Here is a 26,456-nt window from a genome sequence, read left to right on the forward strand (position 1 = left end):
GCTGTCCCACCACCAATCCCCTAGCTCTGAGCCTTCTTCCCTTTGGGGTATCCCAGCTGGTGCCTGCCATCACCCCTCTGTATCCAGTCCATGACAACTGGGGATGTCCACTCCTGGGACTGTGCAAAAGCTGCTGCCAGACACTACTGAGCTAGATGGACCAAAAAGCTCTGACTTACCGTAAGGCAATCTCCGACGTTGCCTCTGACGCCTGCCTCTCTCGTTTTGTTTCCACAGGGCTCCCTGGCCTTCCCTAAGGAGCTTCCCAAGTCGCTGGCGGCCGGATTGCTGCCCAATCCGCTGGCTGTGGCAGCCGCCATGGCAGCCGCCGCTTCCTCGCCCCTGACGCTGCGACCAGCCCCGACGCCCCCGCTCTTGCAGGGCCCGCCTCTGACGCACCCGCTCCTGCGCCCGGCTCCGGGGCCCATCCGAACTGCACACGGACCCATCCTCTTCTCGCCATACTGATGCCGCCCGTCCACCCACCTGCCTGCCACAATCCCGGGACTCTTGGCACCACTGGAACCGCCCACCCCGGCAACTAGCAACAGGTCTCGGCAACGTCACATGGCGCCCGGCCCCATCCAACGGGAGCGATTTTTCCTTTCCTTTCTTTTTTTGTTGTTTCTTTTCCTCTTTTTTTCTTTGTAACTAGAGATGGAAATATTTTTCTGAGAAGAGAAAAAGGGACAATCCCGCCCTCACACAAACACACACACACACACACACACACCTGCTCTCAACCCCATCGGGGGTCCCTGGCCAAATCTGCACAAGAGCCAGGGTCTCCCACAGGCTGGGCCAAGGTGTGTTTGTGTGCATCTATGTGTGTGTGTCAGTCACATCTCCCGAGGTACACAAAAGGTTGGGGAGCGATAGTGCCTCCCCAGGACTCTGTGGAGCATCGAAAGGGGAGGCAGGTCTGGTACCTCAGGGACTGATCAGCAAGCAATCTCCTTCCATCCCAGAGCTAAGGGGGGGCCCTTGCCTCCCCCACTCATACAAGCCATTGTCCACTTGCACTGAAAGGGGGTTGTGTGTGTGTGTGTTTGTGTGCACGGGACAGAAGACAGGGCCTCCGGAAGACAGAGCCCCTACTGCAATAATGCTGGCCGGCACCTCCATGTACATATCCCCCCCCCCGATTCCCCCACGCTCCCCTGTGCTGGCCCCACCCTCACTGCGCTTCCATGCAATGGGGGCCCCCCGTGGCCCCACCACCGCTGCACCTCGACAAGAGACTGGCAGAGCAATTACTGTGCTCCCATTGCCCTCACCCCCCATTCCTCTAAGAGGCAGACAGACATAAACAAACTCGGCATCGTTTTCTGTTCAGAAGTGACATCCACACACCTGAGTCAGACAACCGTTCCCTCCTCTACACCACCCACCCTCCCTAGGTAAGGAAAATCAAGGGAATCTGGGCTGGGCTGTTTTTCTTCTTTTAAAGTTACGTTTCATTAAATCTGGAGGAATCAGGAAGAACTCTGAATTGAGAAAGTGAGTGTGAGCCCATCACCTAACCGGGAAACCATGTGAAGGGTATGGTTGTGTGTGTGTGTGTGGTGATGATGAAAAACTGGGACTCACACTGCTATCTCCCTGAGTAGGAGCAAGGGCTTTGACTCATCTGACTGGGTCTGGGTTGTTAGCCTTGACTCTTGGCTCCTAAGTAAAGAAGAGCAGGGATCTCTTCTCTAAAGGAGTTCCTTGCAACTTGTTCTGCCTGTAGACCTTCCCTTTGGGTTATTTAAGCTGTTGCCATGGTAGCACAACATCTCTCTGTGTCTCCTTCCCCCTCTGCTTTTTTTCGACAGAGTTGGGTCCCCATCCCTCCACCCCTTTCTTGAGTGGGTGGGACATTAACCAGGAGGCCAGGTCATTAGTTTCCTGGAGATTAAACCGCCTCCTCCTCTCCAGGCCCCCTTCTCCTAAAGCCCAACCCCACCCGGAGCACATAAAATTCCAGATGCTTGTTAAATTCCCTGGCACGCATCCTAGCTGGCGCCTATCCGTGGATTTTGCGTGTGTGTGTGTGTACATTTGTGTGTGTTTATTAATGGAACAATGGAGGTTTGGGTTCGCTCTTTCTTACACACACACACACACACACACACACACACACACACACAGGCATGCATGCACCATGGTCTGCAGTTTCCCATCTGCCCCAAGCAGAACAACAACACAAGGCCCAGAATATGACCCCGTAGACCAGGGAGGAAGGTCTTCCATGCCATGGCCATTAGCCACACTCCTCTCCCCTTGCCCCTTTCAAAACTGTGACTGACGTTCAGAGCAATAGAGACACTGGCGTATGTGGGGGGAATGGGACCCACCTTCCCCCTAGCTGGCATGAATCACGCCAGTCCTGTCCCGCGTTACCTCAGTCCCTCAAAGCCCACAGGGCAATCTGTCCCCCTCCCTCTGCCCATCCCTGTTCACCCCAGAGTGTCTGTCTTTCCACCTGCCATCCGTCTGTCCATGCTAGACTTTCTCCTGGCCCTCTCTCCCCCCCCCCACCTTTCTTGCTGACACCAATGCCTTTCTGCTTCATCCCATATAGCACCTTTGATCCCTCTGCCCCTTGATGACAATAAAAGTGATAAGGCTCGTTTTGCCTGCTTTCTTCGCCTCTGTCGGGGACTCCAGGGCTCAGCATGGCGGCTTCAGACTGGGAGCAACCCCTAGGCTCTGTGGGCAAGCGTGTGCTCTGATCCCAGAGCCCACTTCAGATGCTGAAGGGAGGGAAGGCATGGAACTTGCGACTGGCGGGCATTATGAAACCACTGCATTGGATAGGACTGGTATAAACATGGGGAGGTGGCTTTCCGTTTTCTCCAGGTCAGCAGACCAGTGCATCCTGTTTGTTCCTGCTCCACTCACCTCAGGGACACTTAGCTAGAGAACCCAGCCCCTGGATCTGGTCATGAAAATGTCACTGTACAAAATGCCAGAGCCTTGGGATACGTGGTGGGGACTTCAGGGGAAGCAAATTCCCACTTCCACCCCTACTGGTCAGATTTGTGAAGATCTTGATAAGGGAGCTGCATCCATGGGCATAGCCAAGGGGGAGGCAGGGGGCAGCTCCCCCTCCCCCAATCAATAAAAATCAATACAAATTTGAGGTCCTTCCCCTACTAACAAAAATCCTGGCTATGCCCATGGCTGCGCATCACCTATTAGCTGCTGAGTTGTACAGCTTTAGTTAGCTACCACTGGATAATAAACTTCAATATAGATTGTTCTGATTATCTTTGCCGTAAAACGAGTTCATGGACTCAACTAAGTTTTAGTCAGAGCAGACCCACTGGAATGAATGAACATGACCAGTTCCATTAATTACACTGGGTCTGCTCTGACTAAAACTTAGTTGATTACCACCCCAAATTTTGACTACCACCACTCAACTCTAAAAACAAGAGTTCTGCTCAGACCAGTTTCATAGATGACGATATGCGTTAACGGCAGGCACCCCCAAACCGGCCCTCCAGCTGTTCTCCGACTACAATTCCCATCATCCCTGACCACTGGTCCTGTTAGCTAGGGATGATGGGAGTTGTAGTCCCAAAACATCTGGAGGGCCGAGTTTGGGGGTGCCTGATTAACGGGTATACGATGCATCTCCACGCTGCAGCTGTTTATTCCTGAGAATGTTTCCATGGCATAGGTAAAAAGTGTTAAGCACACTTGAAACATTGCAGTTTCCAACCGATGCACGTTGCAAGTCTGTAATGTGCATCCATTGAGACTGTAACATGTGATGTGTCCCTCAGAGGAGGAGATCTTGACTGCCTACACTGTCTCAGCCTACGCTTGAACACCAATGTGACCCAGAGGTGGCTCTACCCTGAGGCAAAATGAGGCCATTGCTTCGGGCAGCATATTTTGAGTGCTATTAAGGAGAGTGGGAGTCAAGCAGATGTGACCTGCAGTGCATGGTTCATTGGGATATTCTCCAAGCGCCACCAAACTGAAGAGCTGTTTGAGCACATGATGCTCCCGAGCATTTTCGGTTCATTTAAGTGTGGCTTGCGCTGGAGATTTTCCCACTGCCTCGGGGCGAACAGTTAAAATATGTTATTCAGATTTCCTGCCTCAATCAATGAAATGTCTTGAGGGCAGCCCTGCAAAGAACTCCGATTGGCTCTGAGTTCTGTGTGCATGTCTATTTTAGACCTAGCCCTCTCCCAGAGAGAGAGATCATGCAGATTGCTGCCTCCCCTGGTTTTTAATCCTCCTTTTTCCTTGCTTGCTCAAGCAGTGCAGAGAAAGCGCAAGCAAGGGAGGGTAGATTAAGGATTGGGCTGGGTCCAAGTTTCCATTTTATCAGTTCACGTGACTTCAGCCTGGGGCTGGCCCATGGGTCTGAGAGTGGGGCTGCCTATAGCACAGAATTCACATTATAGAATCATAGAATTGTAGAGTTGGAAGGGGACCCCAAGGATCATCAAATTCAGCCCCCTATAATGCAAGAATCTCAACAGCATCATGCACAGCCGGAGTGCCACAAGCATTTCCCAAGGAGCCTTCTCACGCTTCTTGATAATGTGCTGCAGTAAACTTCCCAGGGGCTTAGGAAGAGAAGGTGCCTTTGACCCTCTCAGCGCCTAACAAACAGACAAACCTTTCCTTGCTGGCAAGCTTTCGCTTCCTTAGACATGCAGTGAGCAGTGCTGGCTCACAACAGCAGGGGGCAGAAGAACACATTTGTTCTCTGCACCACAGCACCTTGATCCCACACGAGGAATGTCCCATTGATCAGGGCTCTTGCTGGGCTTGCAGCATCTTCTCAATCACTTGACTCAACACCCTTTCAATTCAAAATGACATGGCTCTTAAGGTGTGACAGCCCTTAAGAACCATGAATGTGGAGATATACAGATGTCTGTATATACAGGTGTCTGTTCGGTCTATGTACTGCAAACATCAAATACAGTGTATAGACACAGAGTATATACAGTATACAAAAGAGTATATACAGTATACAAAAGGAACGTTTGATGTGCAGTTTAAAAAAAATATTTCTGCGACTGGATGATACAGACATCTGACAGCAAGTGGTTTGACCCCCATGGTGTTAAGTTATTGCTTGGCTATTGGTTGTCTATATCCACCCTGTGCCAGTGGAACATTTCAGGCATTCACTTCCACAGCTCACAGGCAGCAGGCAGGAGAGGAGGATGGGCAAAAGGACCATTAGAGCAATTGTGCAGAAGGTATTGTTGCTGCTGCCTTTAAGCTCTTTAAATGTTCATATAGTGTATAATGAACCTGTGGAACTCACTGTTGCAAGATGTGACAGCACAAGCTTAGATCAGAGGTTTCTGTCTTGCCAGACCTACTTTGTGTTTTCTTCTAGAACTCCAATCGGGTGCAAAGCCATGCAATTAGTATTCAATTAACAAGGTGCCTCTGAGCCTAGGAAATAGTTTTCAGCACCCAGTACTGAACTGAACACAAAAGCCCTTTCACACAAAAATCCAGTCCTGGTTGGCTTGTGTCATTTCTACAGCCTAATTTGGGTGAAAAGGTTGTCTTACAGTTGCTATTGTTAAACAGCGGGTGTCAGAAATCCTTGCTCATCTACGGCAAATCAACCAGAGATCTTCTACCGGTAAATCCCAGGCTACCATCTGCCCAACCCTGGCCTAGATAGCTTGTAAAAGGGATTACGCAAATTCATACAACACTGGTTGGTTAATTAAACATTAGTTATTATGACTAAATTACCATACCTTTGGGCTCATCTGTCAAGGCAGTACTTACGTTTTTATGAAAGGCGGAAAGACTCTTCAGGCTGGGATATGGCAGCTGTAGCCCAAGAAGCCCTGCGTGTATAAATACAGACACAGAAATAATTCTTACTATTCTTATTATTTATTGAATTTCTATACCACCCTTCATCCGAAGATCACAGGGCTGTTTACACTGTAACAAAACAAAAACACATACCATATTATTACATCAAGGTCAGTAACCTTTGGAGGTCTGTGGGCATATACAGATTTTTGAATGTGTGCTGTGATCTCTTTTCTACCCCCTCCTGTGGATCAGCCTCCATGGGGGGGGGGGGAATGCTCAAACACACACTAGGATCCAGTAGAATTAATCTGAGCTTTGAAAAGCACATAGAGGTAAAAGGAGGAAGTAGGAAAGAGTGTCCCTCTTCCAACTTCCTCCTCCAGCTCTCTGTACTTGTTAAGTGAGGAAAAGGTAACAAGTCTCACTATGACCAAGGGGGCTGTGTATGTGTGTGTGTGTGTGTGTGTGTGCGTGTGCGTGCGCGTGTGTTTATTGGGAGCCTCAAAGGCTTCATGGACACCAGGGTGTCCACGTTGGCAACTCCTGGATTGCATCATGTCTTAATTCCAAGCAAGCTGCTTCCCTTGCCATCGGTGTGTGAATGCTGCTGAGTTTGGCAGGAGAATAGATGCTAGATATCTAGAATGACTTCTGGCCAACTGAGAGAGCTGGCTGGGGCCTGGAAGAATATCTGAAGGTATGCAGTCTTGCAGTGGAAGTGCTACCCAGGCATCCCAGGATAAATCTGGGTGGTTTCTATGGATGAGCCTGTGTTCTGGTTTCATGGGTTGTCTGAATCTGACCTATAGCAAGCACTGAGAGCAGCAAGGCTTATACAGCAGCAGCAGGTGAGAGCTGGTAAATCCCAGCCAAGCAGATTGCCCAAAGTTAAAAAACAAATGCAGGACACAACACTCACCAAAGGGAAACCTGGATCCAAATCCCAGCTCAGTGCTTAATTTGGGTCACCAATCCTTTTGTCTCTGCCTGGGGCAGCTCCATCCACTAGGAGATTAGGGGTACTGGAGTTCAGCAACATTTGGTTCCCCATTACTGAGCAAAGCACCTGAGGGCATGGGTAGCTTTCCTTGTAGGAGTGCTGCCATCCTTTCCCTTGGGTGTGGGCCCTAAATCTTCTTCAATGAGAGAGACAGCAACCCGTTCATGTTCTCTGTCCACACTTTCACCTGTTTGTGCCAAGCAGGACTCCAGGTGGTGATGGTGGTGGGACAAATGAAAGGACTGGGTACTAAATGAGCAGGAGCAGGTGTCGCTGCTTGGACATCCACTGCATCCTGCTTTACACATACTGCTGAACTGTGGTTTATTAAACCTCGGCTTAGTGTTATGTGCGAACTCTGCCCAGCAGCTTAACTATGGTTTGTTTACTGCCAACAACCCATGGTACAAACCCATGGTTCATTGCTGGCTTATGAAACTTGGTTTGGCATTGCATGAAAACCCAGCACTCTTCCTTAGCTGTGGTTTGTTTCATTACCCTGCCCCAGATGCTCACCAGACCACAAAGTCACGAGGCAAGAGCAGCTGGGAAATAAAACCAGTGGAGAAACGAGCCATGGTTTGCTTAATCATCTGTGTGACAACTTGCAGTTTGTAAAACAAACTGTGGCTGTGTGTTGAATGCCAACCAAGTCTATACTTTTCAGGTGCTTTTGATCTCTTTGAGATGGATCCGTTAGCACTGCCTCTTTGCAATGAAAAAGGCATTACATTCATTATACAATACTTCCTCCCGTGTACGGCATGCCATTCCCTCATTAGGAATGATGACCTTGCTTCTCCCCCAGAATTAAAAACAGGTGGAATTTAGGAAGGAAAGGAAAGAGGTCCAACTCATCTCATTACAGTGGTACCTCGGGTTACATACACTTCAGGTTACAGACTCCGCTAACCCAGAAATAGTACCTCAGGTTAAGAACTTTCCTTCAGGATAAGAACAGAAATCGTGCTCCGGTGGCGCGGCCGCAGCAGGAGGCCCCATTAGCTAAAGTGGTGCTTCAGGTTAAGCACAGTTTCAGGTTAAGAACGGACCTCCGGAACAAATTAAGTACTTAACCCGAGGTACCACTGTACTTTAAAAGTTAGGCACAGCCCACCTAATCATCTTTGGGCTCTCAATATTTAACTTATTTGTGTTAGGTTAACAGAAAACAATGCCAATATATTCAAAAATTAATTGTTCATCTCGTGGAGTCACAATTTGAGGTGATGTATGTGTTGCCTCAGACCTCCAGAGGGTGGGGTGGGGAGTCTCCTTCTTGAGTTTGAACCTCACACCTGACTAAAAGGCACAACTTCTTTCTAAGACAGGTTGTATTATTAGTAGTACTGATTTGTCTGCCTGAACCTAGGCCATGCCCTATCCCCACTAAGCACTGCCTACAGCATGGATGGGGGCCCGGGACCCTACAAATGTTGTCCCATAGAGGATACCAATATTATAAATACGTAACAAAATACGAAAATACATAGTAACTGCAACTCAGGATTACACCCTGGACATAATCCTTTCCGCTTCAGGTTGTTAATTTCCTCCATATTATCACAGCCATTGATAGGAATTTGGCCATTATCAATAATGTGCACTAGATTTTATTTCCCAGCAAATATTTTATACACACGCATAGAAAGAGAATGAGAGAGAGAGGGAACTACATGTATATCCCACCTTTCTCCAAAGAGCTGAAGGTGGCAGACACACTTCCTCCTCTTCGCCATTGCATCCTCACAGCAACCCTGTGAGGTAGGATAGGCCCAAAGTGGGGATTCGAACCCTGATATCCCACATCCTCATCCAGCACTCTGACTAACGCACCACACTGGTTGACCCATTATCTGCTGGTGAATTCCAGCATAAAACCTACAGAAGGACATAGCCCGCAGGTTCCACCTCCTGGCTTGTGGGCATGCCCTCGTGGAGAAAGGAACACCAGCACAAAAACCAGCAGGCTGTTGGATGAAGGCTCCCATCATCCCTGATCATTGGCAACGTTGGCTGGGCCTGATGACAGCTGCTGGACTTCAACAACATCTGGAGGGCCACAGGTGTTGACGGCAACCTGAGAGCACAGGCCAAAAATGCTTTTAAAACTTGAGAAGCTTGTTGCGCTGGTTCCTGTGCTTAAATGCTGGGCCAGACATCTAATTTAACTCTACATGTGTCTGGCTGTTGCCTAGTCCAAGCTAAATTAGATGTGTGACGCATGGATTCTAACTGATCTTCTGGGTCGTTGCCTCTAACCTAGCCTTCCTTCTTACTGCTGCAGACCTCCACCAACGGAGCACTTGGGGCCACAAAGAAATACAGCTCAACTCCCCCCTCCCTGACCATGCCAAACAGTCCAAACATGCAAACCTCCTCTTCACAAGCTCTGGATGGCTGGTGAGCAGTGGGATGGAGGTAAAGCTAAAGGGACCCCTGACCATTAGGTCCAGTCATGGCCAACTCTGGGGTTGCGGCGCACATCTCGCTTAATTGGCCGAGGGAGCCAGCGTACAGCTTCTGGGTCATGCGGCCAACATGACTAAGCCGCTTCTGGCGAACCAGAGCAGCGCACGGAAACGGCGTATACCTTTCCGCCGGAGCGGTACCTATTTATCTACTTGCACTTTGACGTGCTTTCAGACTGCTAGGTTGGCAGGAGCAGGGACTGAGCAACGGGAGCTCACCCCGTCGTGGGGATTTGAACTGCCGACCTTCTAATTGGCAAGTCCTAGGCTCTGTGGTTTAACCCACAGCGCCACCCATGTCTCCTGTATTTGCTCTCTTGGGACTCTTAAACAAACAGCTCTCCTTCCCATGGAAGGAAGGGTATTTCTGCATTGTTTTTGCATTGCGCAAAGCTGCCTCTATTTTGTCTTCTTGAAGAGTATTTTACACACACAGACACAGATAAAGCTTCTTACGTTGACCTAACTTCCATGCAAGAAATACTCAGCCACATCTGTATGCATTTCAACCGTGTCCATGCAGATGCTCTAACTGGCAGGGTGTTTCCATAAATATTTATATGCGGAAAAAGAGGCCTGTGTGAGTTGCATTTTGGACCGCTTGCATCAGGACCAGGTGCAGGAGGGATGTGCAAACCAGGGCTTACTTATATCTTACTGGCTAGACAAGCAGAAGCAACAAGACAGGAACTTAGCTGCCATTGCAATGGTGTCCGCAAGTATGCCATTTTACTTTATGCCATAGATGTCAGGGATGGGAAAACCTTTGGCCTTCCAGATGTCATTGAACTTCCACCAGCCCCAGCCAAACATGGCCAATATTCAGGGATTAAGGGAATTGTAGTCTCCAGTAATGGGGTGCCTCTGAGTTTAGGAATTAGTTTTTAGCAACCAGTACTGAACTGAACACAGCAACCTTCAGAGCGCCACAGATGTTTCCCCTGCCAATACAAGTGAATTATTTGGGTTCTATCCGATGGGAGATGTAAGCATTGCACTTTGGGGATACCTTTGTGGTGAAGAGGTCACTCACACATTCACATTCATACACACACACTTGGTAACAAGGTCTGAACAAATGGTGACTCCACAAGGGTGTATTGTCCCCATCTGTGTCCATCAGGGGGGTCTTTGAAAGATACATACCCCTTCACCATACCTGTCATGATGATGGGTGAAGAAAGAGAGGCAGGATGATGAGGTAGACATCCCACCTGCAGGTGTTTTGCTAGCACATCACAAAGAGCGGCTTTGCTAAATGACTTCCCTGACAGGTATTCAATCACATATGCTTAGATCTGAGCACTGGACTGATGTTCAAAGCATTGCACATAATGAAAGGCCACTTTTGTTTTCAACTGATAGTATTTAAAGCTGTCCCAGCCAAGCCTGTGGCTGAGAGGGTGGGTGGACTTCGGTCCAAATATACGTGACATGGAAATCTGACACAGCCAAAGGAGACTGCAGTCACAAACAAATGAAGCTTGTTTGCTGCTGGTGGGCTTTTTCCTTAGAATTGTCCCACAAGCTGCTTCTCTCTCCCCTGCAGTGGGACAAGGGAAATGGCATAGTACGGTAATTCAGGAAATGGGTAAGTTCTGAGTGGACAAATGGCCGGTCCTGGAGCTTTCTGATTAGCATTGCCCGTAGGGATGGGGAAGGGGAAATAATCAGTTCAGTCTGAATTTAAAAGCAAACCTACCCAACCTGCACTTCCTGAAACAATATGTGAACAAAACAGTCATCCTTTGAAATTCTCACTTTTCCAAATTTCGCAATAAAATTATCCAAGCAAGTAACGGCGACAAAAGTGCACATACTAGATAAAATGTGTGTTTAAATGCATACTTCAGGTATCCCCCACTTGCACGTGATTGCATAAGAAAATGGGTGTATAGAGAATTTTGCATTCAAATGCTTGCACTTAAAAAATAGTAATCACAAACTGATGTGAATATGTGAGGATATGAATTTAAGCCTGGGAAACAAGCAACGGAATTAAATGGAAATTGACAGATTTGCCCACCCTCAATTTTGCACCCACCAAGTCTGAGAGATGCTTTTTCCAATTATTACTAAACTAGTCATTGGTTAGTAAGAAGTCAGTAGGCATTTCCTCCTACACAGGCTGAAGGATCTTATCATTAGGAGAGAGAGCCATACTTCAGTCCCTATTTTCATCAGAGAAATGTTGGAGGGTATGCTCTCACTAGGGATGCGGGTGGTGCTGTGGGTTAAACCTTAGAGCCTAGGACTTGCTGATCAGAAGGTCGGCGGTTCGAATCCCCGAGATGGGGTGAGCTCCAGTGGCTCGGTCCCTGCTCCTGCCAGCCTAGCAGTTCAAAAGCACGTCAAAGTGCAAGTAGATAAATAGGTACCACTCCAGCGGGAAGGTAAACGGCGTTTCCGTGTGCTGCTCTGGTTCGCCAGAAGCAGCTTAGTCATGCTGGCCACGTGACCTGGAAGCTGTACGCCGGCTCCCTTGGCCAATAAAGCGAGATGAGCGCCGCAACCCCAGAGTCAGTCATGACTGGACTTAATGGTCAGGGGTCCCTTTACCTTTACCTTTTTATGTTCTCACTGGCCATGCTCCCTACCCTTCTGGAATGCCTTTGCCTGCCTGGAATGGATCCTTCCATTGTGATGATATCTCTTGCTTGTCTGGTTGGAGGATGGAGAGATGGGCGGGTAGCAACTTCTGACTTGTGTATGGCTGGAATGTAGCCTCCTGTACAAAGTGCCACGCCCATTGCCCCACCCACTTTTGCCACAGAAATGTGGGTCCCAGCACATTGCCCATGAGGAAATGTGGTCCATAGTAGGGCAGAAAAGGGTTCTTTGCCCATTCATACATTTCTGCTATATCCCGGGCTTTCAAGCTGCAATCCTATATATTCTTACCTGGGAGTAAGCTCTATTGCACTGCAATTAGTAATGTCATTCTTGTTGCCAGCGGTGCAGCTTTCCAGCGACAAACTATTAAAATTTATGCAGCAACCAGAATGCTTTGCAGCAAAGATTCAGCTGCCCCTCCAATGACCAAGATCATCCAAAATTAAAGCTAGCCCATTTCAATCTTATTCTTGCTGTTTCAATAAATCAATCAATTGCACCACACATACACATCAATCATGGGACGATGTACAGTGGTGCCTCGCAAGACGAAAAGAATCCATTCCGCTAGTCTCTTCGTCTTGCGGTTTTTTCGTCTTGCGAAGCAAGCCCATTAGCTGATTAGCGCTATAAGCGGCTTAGCGTGCTTAGCGGATCAGCTGTTAAGCGGCTTAGCGGATCAGCTGATAAGCGGCTTAGCGGATCAGCTGTTAAGCGGCTTAGCGGATCAGCTGTTAAGCGGCTTAGCGGATCAGCTGATAAGCGGCTTAGCGGCTTGGGAAAAAGGGGGGGAACCCCGCAGGAACTCGCAAGACATTTTCGTCTTGCGAAGCAAGCCCATAGGAAATTCGTTTTGCGAAGCACCTCCAAAACGGAAAACCCTTTCATCTAGCAGGTTTTCCGTCTTGCGAGGCATTCGTCTTGCGGGGCACCACTGTATCTTAAACATACAGACAGCTCTGCCACATATTATATTCTGCATATTCAATATGTCACATTTCTAACATTTAAAAGCATGTGTTTACACAATATTGCTTAACCTTGCAAGAGTCGGGCATTAGCAATATACAATTCTATGTTGCACTTGACTTAAAAGATGAAAATTGAATGATATGTATTTCCCCCAAAATTTTACATAAAATATCCATTCTCATGTCTCTGGTCCAAATATGTCTGTGAGTCTCGCGTGATTTCTAGATCTGATATTATCTCACAGAAATGTGATAGCCTCTTTTTCCTCCCTGCTATCAATTTCCCCCAACATTTCTTCACATTGAGTTAAACTTCAACTCACTGCCAGCCATTAATTCCTATAAGAGCAAATGCCATACTTGAAAGTACAATCCGAGGGCGGCATCCACTACTGTGATTTCAAATTAACCTCCTCGTGGGTAATGAAGCTATTATGTTCCAGCGAGTCTTTAAATTTAGAAAAATTATGATTTTCCCCACTGAGAAAACCACCCTACTGTGTCTTCTAAATTAAATGTGGAATCCCACATGGCTAATCCTAATGGGGTGATACCCATACTCAGCTTATTTCTGCTTTTCCCAGTCTTTCAATGACACCAACAGTATTCACTTTTGCTTTAAAAAAAGCTTTGCACTTGCATTAACGCCTCTAAAGCAACCTTCCCAAACTTGCACCCTCCAGATTTCCATTGGACTACGATTCCAATCCGTCCCAGCCAGCATGTCTGATAGTCAGTGATGATGGGAGTCTGAGTCCAACGACATCTGGAGGGACCAAGTTGGGGGAGGCTGATCTAAAGGAATTGCTTGCGAGTTGTGGCTAATGTTTGTTCTAACCGAAAAAGCATCCCATTTACTCTTGTGACATACATAGTGCAAGCAAATAAATCTGTGCAGTTTCATAGCACAGTGGTGCCTCGCAAGACGAAAAGAATCCGTTCTGTAATTCTCTTCGTCTTGCGGTTTTTTCGTCTTGCGAAGCAAGCCCATTGACGGATTAGAGGATTAGCGCTATTAGCGCTATTAGCGGCTTATCTGCTGATCAGATCAGCTGATAAGCGGCTTAGCGGCTTAGAAAAAGGGGGGGACCAGCAGGAACTCGCAAGACATTGTCATCTTGCAAAGCAAGCCCATAGGAAGTTCGTTTTGCGAAGCACCTCCAAAACGGAAAACTCTTTCGTCTAGCAAGTTTTCCGTCTTGCGAGGCATTCGTCTTGCGGGGCACCACGGTATCACAGAATATGGAGAAACGCAAGGTTGCCTTTTAGATTTCTTCCTGATCGAAGTTTTAAATCCTACATGTGATCCTATCCAATGGGGTTCAGGGTCCATTCCTACCTAACAAAACGTGAATAAAAACTAAAATTCCACAATTGCAGTGATCCGAACAGAAGAGGCAATTCATTATTGTTACCGTATGTTTTTTATTTTAGATAGCACCATCAGTGGTCAACATTGTAACGCAGGAATCACGACTAAAAGCATCCCTGACAGATCCATCCAACCTCTGCTTAAAAACTTTCAATGAATGAGACCACCAATACATTCAGCTCTCTTGTCAATACGACGTTAAAATAAAAATTCATCAAGATGAGAGCCAGTATTTGCACACAAAGATGTAATATAAAATCACACAAACAATAAAGATAGCTGATGTATGCATGGCACCTAAACAGACTAATTTGAATGGCAGTTATGTCCACAGCCCATTCCGTCTTAAAACTTTCAGCGGATGCAGACTCCAGTTTCAACATCAGTCAAAAAAATCCCCCTCCCCACCAAATCCCATTGCTCTGCTTACCAGGTACATAGATGAAGAGTTTGGCCAAAGCTGAAAGTTTGCACACTACTTTGTGATACTATGGTTGGCTTAATAAAGTTATTGCCCTATTACAGATTTTGGAACATAAAAATATCAATACAGGGAGCCATGCTCTTTTTAAAAGAGACTTAAATCTGATATAATACCTCCTGGAAGGGGAATGGTGCATTTAAATTTCCCCTGCCTTCAAGTGAAACTTGAGGGATTTGCAACTTATCTAAAAAAGAAGTCATCTAAGCTACTGGATAACGTTCTGTTTTATATAACCGTCTTTTTAAAATTCTTGTTAAAATTACTAGCTTGTCAGAGTTTCTCAACTTGAGCTTTCCAGTTAGTCGACACTCCCAATTTGCCTGCTTTAGCTCATTTTTCAAAATGTTTTCGTCTCAGAAATGCCACCAATTTTTTTTCAGTTTTAAGAGCATCCATTCAATCCGATTTCTTCCAAGCACAAGAGAGCTGTCAAGTACTGTCCAGCGAATACAATTTCTTTCCTAAATGCCCTAACAATAAATCCATGTCCTGTCTCTCCCTGTTTTTGTGGCACAAAGAACCACTCACTAGTAATGACAGATTTAAACGCATCCCATACAGCTGTCCTACTATCTATAGCTCCATCATCATAATCAAAACAAGCATTAATATCACCTGCAACTCTTTCTGCAGCAAAGCGATAATGAAGTGAAGATTAAGGGTTCTTCCAGATGACCTGTTTATTGAGCATTCATCCTGAACCGCTTCCATAAATTTAGACTTGGGTTCCATTTGCATTTAAAGCACAGTTATGCCACTTTTAATTTTCATGGCTTTCCGCAAAGATTCCTGGGAACTGTAGTTTAAGGGTTCTGCGAGTTGCAATCAGTCCCTCTTCCCAGAAAACTCTGAGAAGGGAATGGTGGTCTCTTATCAAATCCCAGCCATGACTGTTCAAGTGGTATAATAGTTCTTTAAATGGATGGTTCCATTCTGAAGGAAATCAGCCCTGAGTGCTCACTGGAAGGACAGATCCTGAAGCTGAGGCGCCAATACTTTGGCCACCTCATGAGAAGAGAAGACTCCCTGGAAAAGACCCTGATATTGGGAAAGATGGAGGGCACAAGGAGAAGGGGAAGACAGAGGACGAGATGGTGGGACAGTGTTCTTGAAGCTACCAGCATGAGTTTGACCAAACTGCGGGAGGCAGTGGAAGACAGGAGTGCCTGGCGTGCTCTGGTCCAGGGGGTCACGAAGAGTTGGACACAACTAAATGACCACACAACAACAACAACAAATGGATGGTGCAAATGTGGCCCATGTCTGGTCTTTATTGAGCATTCCTTTTGCTTTGTTTGCTGGTTGGTTATACAACAAAGAGCATTCTTTCTTAATTGCTTGTGGGATGCTGAAATCTTCCCATTAGTCATCCGTTCCTCCACACTTCTCAGTGCATTTACCTCTTCGCTTTCCAAACCACAGAGGGGTGTTTTTGCTTTTTGTTTTAAGTGGATTTGTTTCGCTGGGGTGTTAAGAGCACTAAAGTGCCTGCATGCACTTGAATCCCTCCAACAAAATACAGACCATCTAGAGCAGGGGTAGGCAACCTAAGGCCCGGGGGCCAGATCCGGCCCAATCACCTTCTAAATCTGGTCCGTGGAACAGCATGTTTTTGCATGAGTAGAATGTGTCCTTTTATTTAAATTGCATCTCTGGGTTATTTGTGGGGCATAGGAATTTGTTCATCCCCCCCCCAAAAAAAAATATAGTCCGGCCTATCACATGGCCCACAGCTGAAAAAAGGTTGCTGACCCCTGGTCTAGAGGCACATGCAAGTCTGAATTAGAGTTGGGAGGGACCCCAAGGGTCATCTAGCCCAACCCCCTGCAATGAAGGAATCTCAATTAAAGCATCCATGCCAGGTTGGCCATCCAGGGACCTGTGACCCTCCACATTTTGTTCCAATTCCAGTTAGCCCTAACCAGCATGGTCAGTAGCCAGAGATGATGGGAACTGAGGTCTAGGAAGATCTGGAGGCCACCCTGGTCTAACTAAACCTGACACAAAAACATTCAGTGTTCCACTTTCACTGCAAAGCAGCAAGGGGAAGGGGCGATTTAGAGCAGGGCAGCAGCAGAGGTGTTTTTAACCCTCCCTTCACCCAACACAGCTTTTCTTTTCTTTTTTTTAAAGTAATATTTATTGACGTTTCGTAGACAATCAAAGGCTTCAAAATTTAGACATAAAATACAAAAGCCAAGAAAAACTACAAAAATAAAAAAATACAAAACAAAACACATAAAAAATACACAATAAAAAACAGTTAACAAAATAGAATAAAAAAGAATAAAAAATGCCAATAAGCAAAACAGAAAAAAGGTTAGTATTTTCATATCTTATATTTCCTTCACTAGTTTCTTGACCTCCTCACACCTCCCTTTTTGTATTCCAATTCCGATATTTAGTTCAGCAAATCCTTACCCTCTATCATTTAACCTTACTCAGCATCTTAACCTATAGTAAATATATATTTTCCACCATTATCAATCCATATTTACATATTCTTATTAATCTTTTTACCAACACCGCTTATTTTCAATCCAACATCCCTTTAACATTCATTAATTTTATAGTATTTCTGTAGATAGTCTTTAAATTTTTCCAATCAACTCTTCTCCCTGGTCTCGGATTCTGCCAGTCATTTCTGCCAATTCCATGTAGTCCATCACCTTCATCTGCCATTCTTCCCGGGTGGGTAGATCTTGTGTCTTCCAATATTTGCGATGAGAATTCTTGCTGCTGTTGTAGCATACATAAAAAAAGTTCCACCCAACACAGCTTTTCTCCCTGCACTTGCTGCTCCCTGCTGATCACTCCACCCCCACCCCCACCCCCGGCCACAGTGCTCCAGATAATTGCTTGATCTGGATTCTAGGGTGCTCTTTACTCAACAAGTTAGATCTCTCTCTTCACCTTCCTGTTAGATTATCGATCTGGAATTTATTAGTCTCAGCCAGGATAGCTCTAGCTAGGAACTGGAACGCTCGAAATTGCCTTTTACAGCTATCAGAGCATGGCTGATTCAAGCTTTGGAAGTCGCCGGATGCGATAAATTCACTGACACTGGATGTAAGGGAAATGGATTGATCTTTTTGTTTCAAGGCAAGTGCATGCCTTTCTGTTCTTTATTGGAACACACCCTGTAGCTTTACAGCATTCAACCATCATCTTTTGGGTAAACTTATTTTTAGAATAGTAATAAATAGATAGCTATTTTGCAAGGTGACCGTGTGACTTAAACCGAAGATGAGAAAAGCAGCCTGGAGCAGAAAATAGAGATGGGAAGACAGGCAGGGGCAGAAGGGTCAGGGCAATTCTGCGATTGCAACCCCACAGGTGGAAAAAAGCAGCTTCGGGTGGAAGAGGGAACGCAGTCGGTGGGAGAAGGGTCAAGCACAGCTTTTCCCGCTCATCCCAGGCTGCCTCCTCCTTGTGCTGCTTCTCAGAGAAGCAGCCGGACCTGGAGTTTTTGTTACACCCACTCACAGGCGTCATTTACATCCAGAAGCTTGTAGCTGTCTTTCCCTGTAAGAGCAAGAGGGTGCCTCTGAATTCTGTTCTGTTGAACCCATGCACAGGAATTAAGGAAGCCCCCAAAGGTAAAAACATCCAAGCTTCTTTGGCAAACGGAAGATACACAGCTGTGCTCAGCTGTTAGCGCCCAAGCAGGCAGCCAAGCAGAGGATTGGAAACTGAAGACAGTATTTCCTCTCAGATGCACCCCTGGAGAACAAGGGGCCCGGGTATATGAAGGGCTGTTGTCCACAGATGTGGAGATTCTGTGAAGCAACTATCCATCTTAATTCACCCATTTGCAGACGACCCAGAAGAACAAGAAGATAAAGTGGGTAATATTTTGGCACACAAATATTTTTGTTTTGGAGGAAGTTGAACGTAGGTAACAGTTTATCTCTGCAATCAGACATTGCCCGAATCGAGAGATGGCAGCAGCAGTGCTGGAAACTGAGCTCACTCTTGCCACAGATGCGTCCAGTTCAGAATCCACATATTAATGAACGGATCCTTTCAATCCTAGTTCTCATGGACTGCTGTGTGACCTTCTCCTGGATGCAGAGAGAGCAGCTTTGGTTGGGTTTAGGAAGCAATGAAAAATCAGCCCAACTAATTAACAAAGAGGGCATTGCAACACATGCAGATTCCATGTCTGCATACTTATGATTTAACTAGCCAAGGCAATGGAGAGTCATGATCGTCTCTTTGAATTTTAGCAAATGGCAGCCATAGAGGGTGATTTGGATCAGAACTGTGGCCCCAAGTGTGTGGGTGATTTGCCCCCTTTCCCCCACAGTGCCATGTTACTGATCGGATTCACTCATGAGAGAATAAATAATAACAGAATAAAATAGAGGCTGCAGGAGTGGGAAGAGATTTTCACTTTTAAAAAAATGAGTATTTCCTCCCCTGGCTGTGGTCCCCATCCAAAAGCCTTTAATGGTTATTTGCTCAAAAGTAAAAAGATGGGAGAGCCTGCAAAGATCAATGGGGCTTGCGGCCAAGAGTGTGTGTAAGGCCGTGGTCTTTGGTTGAGATCCTATGTTTTGCTTACTTGTCTGGGGGTAATTCCTAACCTACCATGAGCCTGGTGAGGAAGGCATGTGTGCATCGTTCTTCCCACAACCAAATCAACCAACTCTTTCCAGAGTATGTGCATATCTGTACACATTACTGTATAGTGGTACCTTGGGTTACATACGCTTCAGGTTACAAACACTTCAGATTACAGACTCCGCTAACCCAGAAAAAGTACCTCGGGTTAAGAACTTTGCTTCAGGATGAGAACAGAAATTGTGCTCCAGCGGCGCGGCAGCAGTAGGAAGCCCCATTAGCTAAAGTGGTGCTTCAGGTTAAGAACAGTTTCAGGTAAAGAACGGACCTCCGGAACGAATTAAGTACGTAACCAGAGGTACCACTGTACTTGCCTGGAGAATTAGTTTGTTAAATTTGGAGAAGTGCAAATTTCAAAGGATGGCTGTGCTTTGCTTCATGTAGTATTAATTACTATTACTATTATTATTATTATTATTATATTTGGGAAGGGAGAAGTAGGTAGGTTTGCCTTTAAATGCCAAATTCCTTCTCCATCCCTAGCCAGTCGATTCTCGCCACCAAGTAAAATTTGTGGAAACAAATCAAGATGAATGCTCAATAAACAGGTCACACAAAGGAGTTTTTCAATTGACTTATGGGAGGTTCAAATACTTCTGTAGTTGCAAAGCAGCCACACACACACACACACACACACACACAGTGTCTTTCTCCAGGCCCAGGTCCCTTGTTAGAAAAGGATGGGTCCATGCTGGAATCTGTCACACTGAGCCCTTGAAATCTCTGCCGATTTGGCAAGTGTGGCAAAACGCCGCCAAGGCTCATGTTTGCTTACACAGGGTATCTATTCTGCAGCATCCAGAAAAGCTCAAGACAAATATGTACACTTGGAAAATAAACACATGTGACCTCCCAGGCTTCAGCCGCTCTGAAACCTAAAGAGGACACGTCGCATCACCCCTGAGAGTGAGGACGCTGAGGAGCAAAGGGAATCCGGGTTCAAAAAATCCCACCCTGACGGGCATCAGACACAATATTAACCGCATTATAAGGCTCCAAAGTTTATGAAAAGGAGCCAACTTTTTAAGGCTGCCGGCCAAAACACTTTCAGCTAGTGAGTAAAATCCACAAGGCTCCCTTCAGAGTAAACATACTGAGGATTGTGCTGTAGATCAGAGGTTTACATACCAAATGCACGCCCATGTGGAAGATGGAGACTTTAGACCAGGGCTCTGGAACCAGCAGATGTTGTGGAGGAAGAAGCAGAGCTGTCGTAGACATCAGTGTTCCAAGACTAACTACACTGCAAGCATTTCCCCCCATCATGCAAAATGATGTCACAAGAGACTTTGCTCATAATAGGTATGCATGGAGATGAGGGTTGTCATTCGGCAGCGGGGGGGGGGGGGGGCTGGCTTGGCTTGTTCCTGTGAAGCTCTGGTGGGTGATGCCAATGATGGGGTCTTGCTAATTGCTGCATATCAAGCCGCTGTTAAAGGGGCAGCTACAAGAGGTTGCTATCAAACATGGCAACCTAGCAGAGATCCCATACCCTCCAAAATTTCTCCAATGAAAATAGGGACATCCTATTCCATAATATTGGGGACGCAGGTGGTGCTGTGGGTTAAACCACAGAGCCTAGGACTTGCCGATCAGAAAGTCGGCGATTCGAATCCCCACGGCGGGGTGAGCTCCCGTTGCTCGGTCCCTGCTCCTGCCAACCTAGCAGTTTGAAAGCATGTCAAAGTGCAAGTAGATAAACAGGTACCACTCCGGCAGGAAGTGTTTCTAAACGGTGTTTCCGTGCGCTGCTCTGGTTCGCCAGAAGTGGCTTAGTCATGCTGGCCACCTGACCCGGAAGCTGTATGCTGGCTCCCTCGGCCAATAAAGCGAGATGAGCGCTGCAACCCCAGAGTCAGCCACGACTGGACCTAATGGTCAGGGGTCCCTTTATTCCATAATATTAATAATATTTTTTAAAAAAAATTATGCCCTGCCCATCTGATTGGGTGGCTTGCCCCAGCCACTCAGGGTGGCTTTCAACATATATATATGTTGTTGTTTAGTCGTGTCCGACTGTTCGTGACCCCATTGACCAGAGCACGCCAGGCACTCCTGTCTTCCACTGCCTCCCAGTTTGGTCAGACTCATGCTGATAGCTTCGAGAACACTATAAAAGCATAATTAAACATTTAAAAACTTTCCCATACAGGGCTGCTTTCAGATGTCTTCTACAGGTTGTATAATTACGTAATTTTCTCCTTGGCTCAGGGGTCACTGGAGGTTCATACCCTCCAACATTTATCCAATGAAATTAGGGGCATCCTAAGGAAAAGCAGGACATTCCAGGATCAAATCAGAAACCAGGATGGCTTCCGTAAATCTGTGACTGTCCCTGGAAAATAGGGACACTTGGGAGGGTCTGAGATCCTCTCACGCAATTTCTTGCTACACCAAAATGCACAGTTTTTCAAAGACCTTTTGTGACGCCTGGAAGGAACCCAAATCCTGTGACTTGGGACTTAGCAGTACAGCTGCAAAAATAGCTTTTTAAGTGCATTATACAAATGGGAGACTAAATGGTGAGCTTATGGCAAATTCAATACAGTATATTTTTCAAAACACATTATTTTAAAAAGCATTTTCACAGCAATTTTTATTTGTCTCGATTCCACTCTAGAATTCCTATAGAATTGCCACTTTTACTGCCCTGGCTCCTAATGGTTCTCAACAGCACCCTGCCAAATAAAAGTTAACCAGGTGAAGCTTTCCCCCATCTGCTTCATGCCTCCTTGTCAGAAACTGTTTCACCTGTCCCAATTGTGTGGTTGCTCTTAAAGGCGCAGGAACAGGGCCTTGGAGTGGTGTGTGCAGACATGGCAACCATAAATTTCTCCTTTTAACCCCAGAAAATTATGAGTGGATGGGGTGAGCTCCCCTTCCTCGGTCCCTGCTCCTGCCAACCTAGCAGTTCGAAAGCACATCGAAGTGCAAGTAGATAAATAGGTACCGCTCCGGCGGGAAGGTAAACGGCGTTTCCGTGCGCTGCTCTGGTTCGCCAGAAGCGGCTTAGTCATGCTGGCCACATGACCCGGAAGCTGTACGCCGGCTCCCTTGGCCAATAAAGCAAGATGAGCGCCGCAACCCCAGAGTTGGCCGCGACTGGACCTAATGGTCAGGGGTCCCTTTACCTTTACCTTACCAGCTACTCAGTGATAAATGGAAAAGTACTTTCCCCATGTCCATCATTGCTCTATTGTTGCAGCACGTCTTCCAGGGATGAAGCCTTCGATAAGAAGCCCTGGAGGGGAGTGAGGCCTGGTTTATATGAAGCCATCAAATAATACTTTTGAGAAAGAAACGCTAAGAGCCGATTCCACCACTCCCAGTTTTTTATCCTCCTCTCGTGCTAAGCTCGTGGCTGCGGTGGTGTGCTGTGGCATGCTGTTTACACCAAGAAAAGTCTTTTTTCCTCCCTCTCTTGACAGCCACAGCTTTGGCATGCTAAAAAAAGAGGAAGAAGAATCGTGGAAACGTCCCAAAATGTGCTAGATAAATAGCTCTCCTAGCCAACAGGCCTCCACCCATCCCAGGCCAAACCACAAACAGCCAGCTGGGGCCAGGCTCTTGTTTTTTACCAGATGGGGAAGGGGGTGAACGCGGGAGTGTTTTGTGGGATTTCTGCCTGAAAAGGTACTGGCTAGGTCCAAAGGATTTCTGAAGCTTCAACCTAGACTATAGGGGGCTTACAATGCTGACAAGCCTCATCACAAGTACAAGGCCTACAGCTGAAGCTTCTCCTGGCATAATGAAGGGAAAGGCTACACCTGTTGAATTGGTGCCTGTCCCACAGCAGTTAAAGGCACAACAGAGCCTCTTGACATTGGCCAACATAACAGGCCTATTCTGGTGTCCCATTTTGCTCAGGCAAGGGTCCTATCCTGTTAGCAGCTAGGGAAAGGGCAGTCTGAAATCTAACAGGTGAAGCCTTAACTCTCTCTCTCTCTCTCTCTCTCTCTCTCTCTCTCTCTCTCTCTCACACACACACACACACACACACACACACACACCCCTACTACTGTGTGCTCCTTGGGCTGGAGGTTATTTCCTATTCACATCACAATGACACACACAAAAACCCTTTTTGTGGTTGTCAGTTCATGAGGATTTGATTAGGGAAGTTTTCAATATTTAATGCTGTATTGTTTTTAACACTTGATTGGAAGCCGCCCAGAGTGGCTGGGGAAACTCAGCCAGATGGGTGGGGTATAAATAAATTATTATTATATTATATTTTTATTATTATTATTATTATTATTATTATTATTATTATTCTGCAGAATTGCACTTGCACTAGTAAAACCCCAAATAAGTCAATGGATAAACTACAAAGAACAAGAAGTAACATTTTCTGCTGTCATCTGTGTTGGTGCAAAGGGGAAAAAATAGGTATATAAAAGGAGAATTCCTGGATGCCAAGACCCATGTTTGGACTATGTACTCTGGTGAGATAACCCCAGCAGAGATTTAAAATCTCAAAACATGCAACAAAGTGAAATATAGAAATATAGGCTGTTAAGACCTTTAAAATATGCCCGTGAGATCCAAAATTTCCCTCTTCCCCTAGCGGGGGGGGGGGGGGACGACGACTCACATTTGGTAAATTAAAAATGGTTTACTTACAAACTCTTCAAAGGTCAGTTTCCTGTCCTCCAGAAATTTGCACAGGCAGTAAAAGTTGGCTTAGTAGTGAAAGTTCCTAAATTACTAGTGGATAAACTCAAGAGCAGCTTCTTGAGCTTCTCAGGTAAACTGAACAACAGGCCTGATTACCCATTTCCTCCCAAGGTAAGGGGAAGTGACCTCAGGAAGCTTGGCAGGACAGCTTACTCTATGGTATTAACCCCTTCATGCATCAATTAGGTTGAACCATGTTGGTTATATGAGGCTGGCTATCCCACAATCTGGAAATGCTCCAGCTGCTCTCCTTCCATTCTCTATCTCTCTTTCTCCCCCTTCCCACCTCACCTCTGAAATAAGACTTCTATTTTTGGACATAGAGAATTCATTATACTGTGTTCAAGTCTGTCTTCTACTTTGCCTTCCCCCCTGCAACTATGGATCTTTTACAACTGCATGGTTTTATTCTTGTTAAAGTGTTTAACTTTTCTCCTGGTGGCCTCTCTCGTTTGGGTTGAGCTCTAAGCCTTTGTCTGAGTAATTTATCGCTGGAGATTAAAAAAATATAGACTTGTGCAACAGGCTTGAAGTCAAGAATTCATCAGCACTGAGAGTGACCCCACTTCCCCCTACTTGATGCAACGGGTTGCATCGTTCTTGCTAGTCTGTATTCATCTTACCAGTGTTTACTCTTGAACCTTATGATGCAAGTGATCATCTGTCACTGTCAAATGGAATTTAGAGCTGATCAACTTTGTGGTTGGGAATACTAGTTCACTGAAGTGTGTGCTTTCGAAAGAAACACCATGCCTGTAGTCAGATTCAATGCATTAATTAATCAATCAGTCTGAGAATGGTTCATGGTTCATTAAATTGTAGCTTCTAAGGGCATGTGCCTCATGGGATTCATTTGCTGATCTGCTATTTTGGGGATGGAGGAAATCCTAGATGAGCTGTATGTTGCTTATGGGCTCTACAAAGCCTAAGGTTGCAGGCCAGTCTACTCAGAAGTAAATCCCCCAGTGTTCAATGCTGCTCACTTCCAAGTTAAGTGTGCACAGGACTACGGCCTTTTGCAGCTTTTCTTTGCAATTCCCTTTAACCACAGTATCTCTTACAGCGCAGATAGGTGAAGCAATAGCACCACCTGCTGGCAATGAAGGAAATGACGGAGCAATGATTTCAGCACACTTTGCTGCTATTCAACTTGATCTAAAGCTCCTTGAACAAAGCTGAGGAAACTGCTATTGTGAGAGCTGTTTGTAGTTCTGAAAGAGACGGAACTGGCTGCTAAAAATGACCTTAATAATTGCTGCACTTAAATTATAGCACAGGATGGAGAGGAGAGAAGAACGGGAGGAGGAGCTCTACTCCAATAAAGGTGTGTTTTTGTTGCTGTTTAGTCGTTTAATCGTGTCTGACTCTTCGTGACCCCATGGACCAGAGCACGCCAGGCACTCCTGTCTTCCACTGCCTCCCGCAGTTTGGTCAGACTCATGCTGGTAGCTTCGAGAACACTGTCCCACCATTTCGTCCTCTGTTGTTCCCTTCTCCTTGTGCCCTCCATCTTTCCCAACATCAGGGTCTTTTCCAGGGAATCTTCTCTTCTCATGAGGTGGCCAAAGTATTGGAGCCTCAGCTTCAGGATCTGTCCTTCCAGTGAGCACTCAGGGCTGATTTCCTTAAGAATGGATGGGTTGGATCTTCTTGCAGTCCATAGGACTCTCAAGAGTCTCCTCCAGCACCAGAATTCAAAAGCATCAATTCTTCAGCGATCAGCCTTCTTTATGGTCCAGCTCTCACTTCCATACATCACTACTGGGAAAACCATAGCTTTTAATTATACGGACCTTTGTTGGCAAGGTGATGTCTCTGCTTTTAGAAGGTCATTATTAATAGACAAGCATCTCCACTAGCCATAAACCAGTCTCAGCCTCCCACTTATTTAATTTCTGCTCAGAATCTTTGCTAACATAATTGATCGTTCCATAGAGAGAGAACTTATGGTTTGTCACTCATGGGAAACAAAACCATTCTAAGTATAAGGTTTCCATGTGGCCATGATGGATTCAAGAAGTTAACACTAGCACCTGCTCACTCCTACTGCAACTGGCTGGAACTAACAAAGCTTGGAGAAGGAACAGGAAAGCAGTAAAAGCCTGAAAGGAAGTAATCCAGTTTACCAACAAGTAGCTACTAAGAGAGATCGGTTGAGAAGGAAGGTTGCCTTTCTGTCACGTGTCGTCTCTAGTGTTCAGCTAACTAACTGCAAGTATTTTAGCTTCACTCCCAATACCCATCACTTTCCAAATCTCAAAAAGTCAGGGTTTTCTAAATGTAGATTTATTGCACCTAAAGTTTCAGTATGAACTTGAATCACTCCAGCAAAGTACTGCTAGCCTGGTGGCAGTCTGGGAAAAGGACCTTGTTTTGCCCCACTCCCTTTCTCGTAAAGGACCCCTGACCATTAGGTCCATTCGTGACCGACTCTGGC

At 46.1% G+C, this 26,456-nt stretch overlaps 1 protein-coding gene and 1 long non-coding RNA gene across 15 annotated transcripts in view; one reads left to right on the forward strand and one right to left on the reverse strand.

Annotated features, from left to right (window-relative positions):
• The window catches only part of ZNF385A (zinc finger protein 385A), a 227,328-nt gene extending 224,714 nt beyond the window's left edge, over nt 1-2,614 (forward strand). For all 14 annotated transcript variants that reach the window (XM_083490280.1, XM_083490276.1, XM_083490269.1 and 11 more), the window contains one exon: nt 238-2,614. In XM_083490280.1, coding sequence (XP_083346406.1) covers nt 238-468 — 231 coding nt within the window. In that variant the 3' untranslated portion in view covers nt 469-2,614. The remainder of the gene's footprint in view (nt 1-237) is intronic.
• On the reverse strand, nt 2,121-24,077 carry LOC310700749. Its single transcript, XR_014522787.1, has 2 exons — nt 23,966-24,077; nt 2,121-5,831 (listed from the first exon to the last, which is right to left on the reverse strand). It is a non-coding gene; the product is annotated as an uncharacterized lncRNA (long non-coding RNA).
• Between the last annotated feature and the right edge of the window lie 2,379 nt (nt 24,078-26,456).

The sequence above is a fragment of the Podarcis liolepis genome, assembly GCF_965112155.1.
Source record: "Podarcis liolepis genome assembly, chromosome: 2".
Lineage (NCBI taxonomy): Eukaryota > Metazoa > Chordata > Lepidosauria > Squamata > Lacertidae > Podarcis > Podarcis liolepis.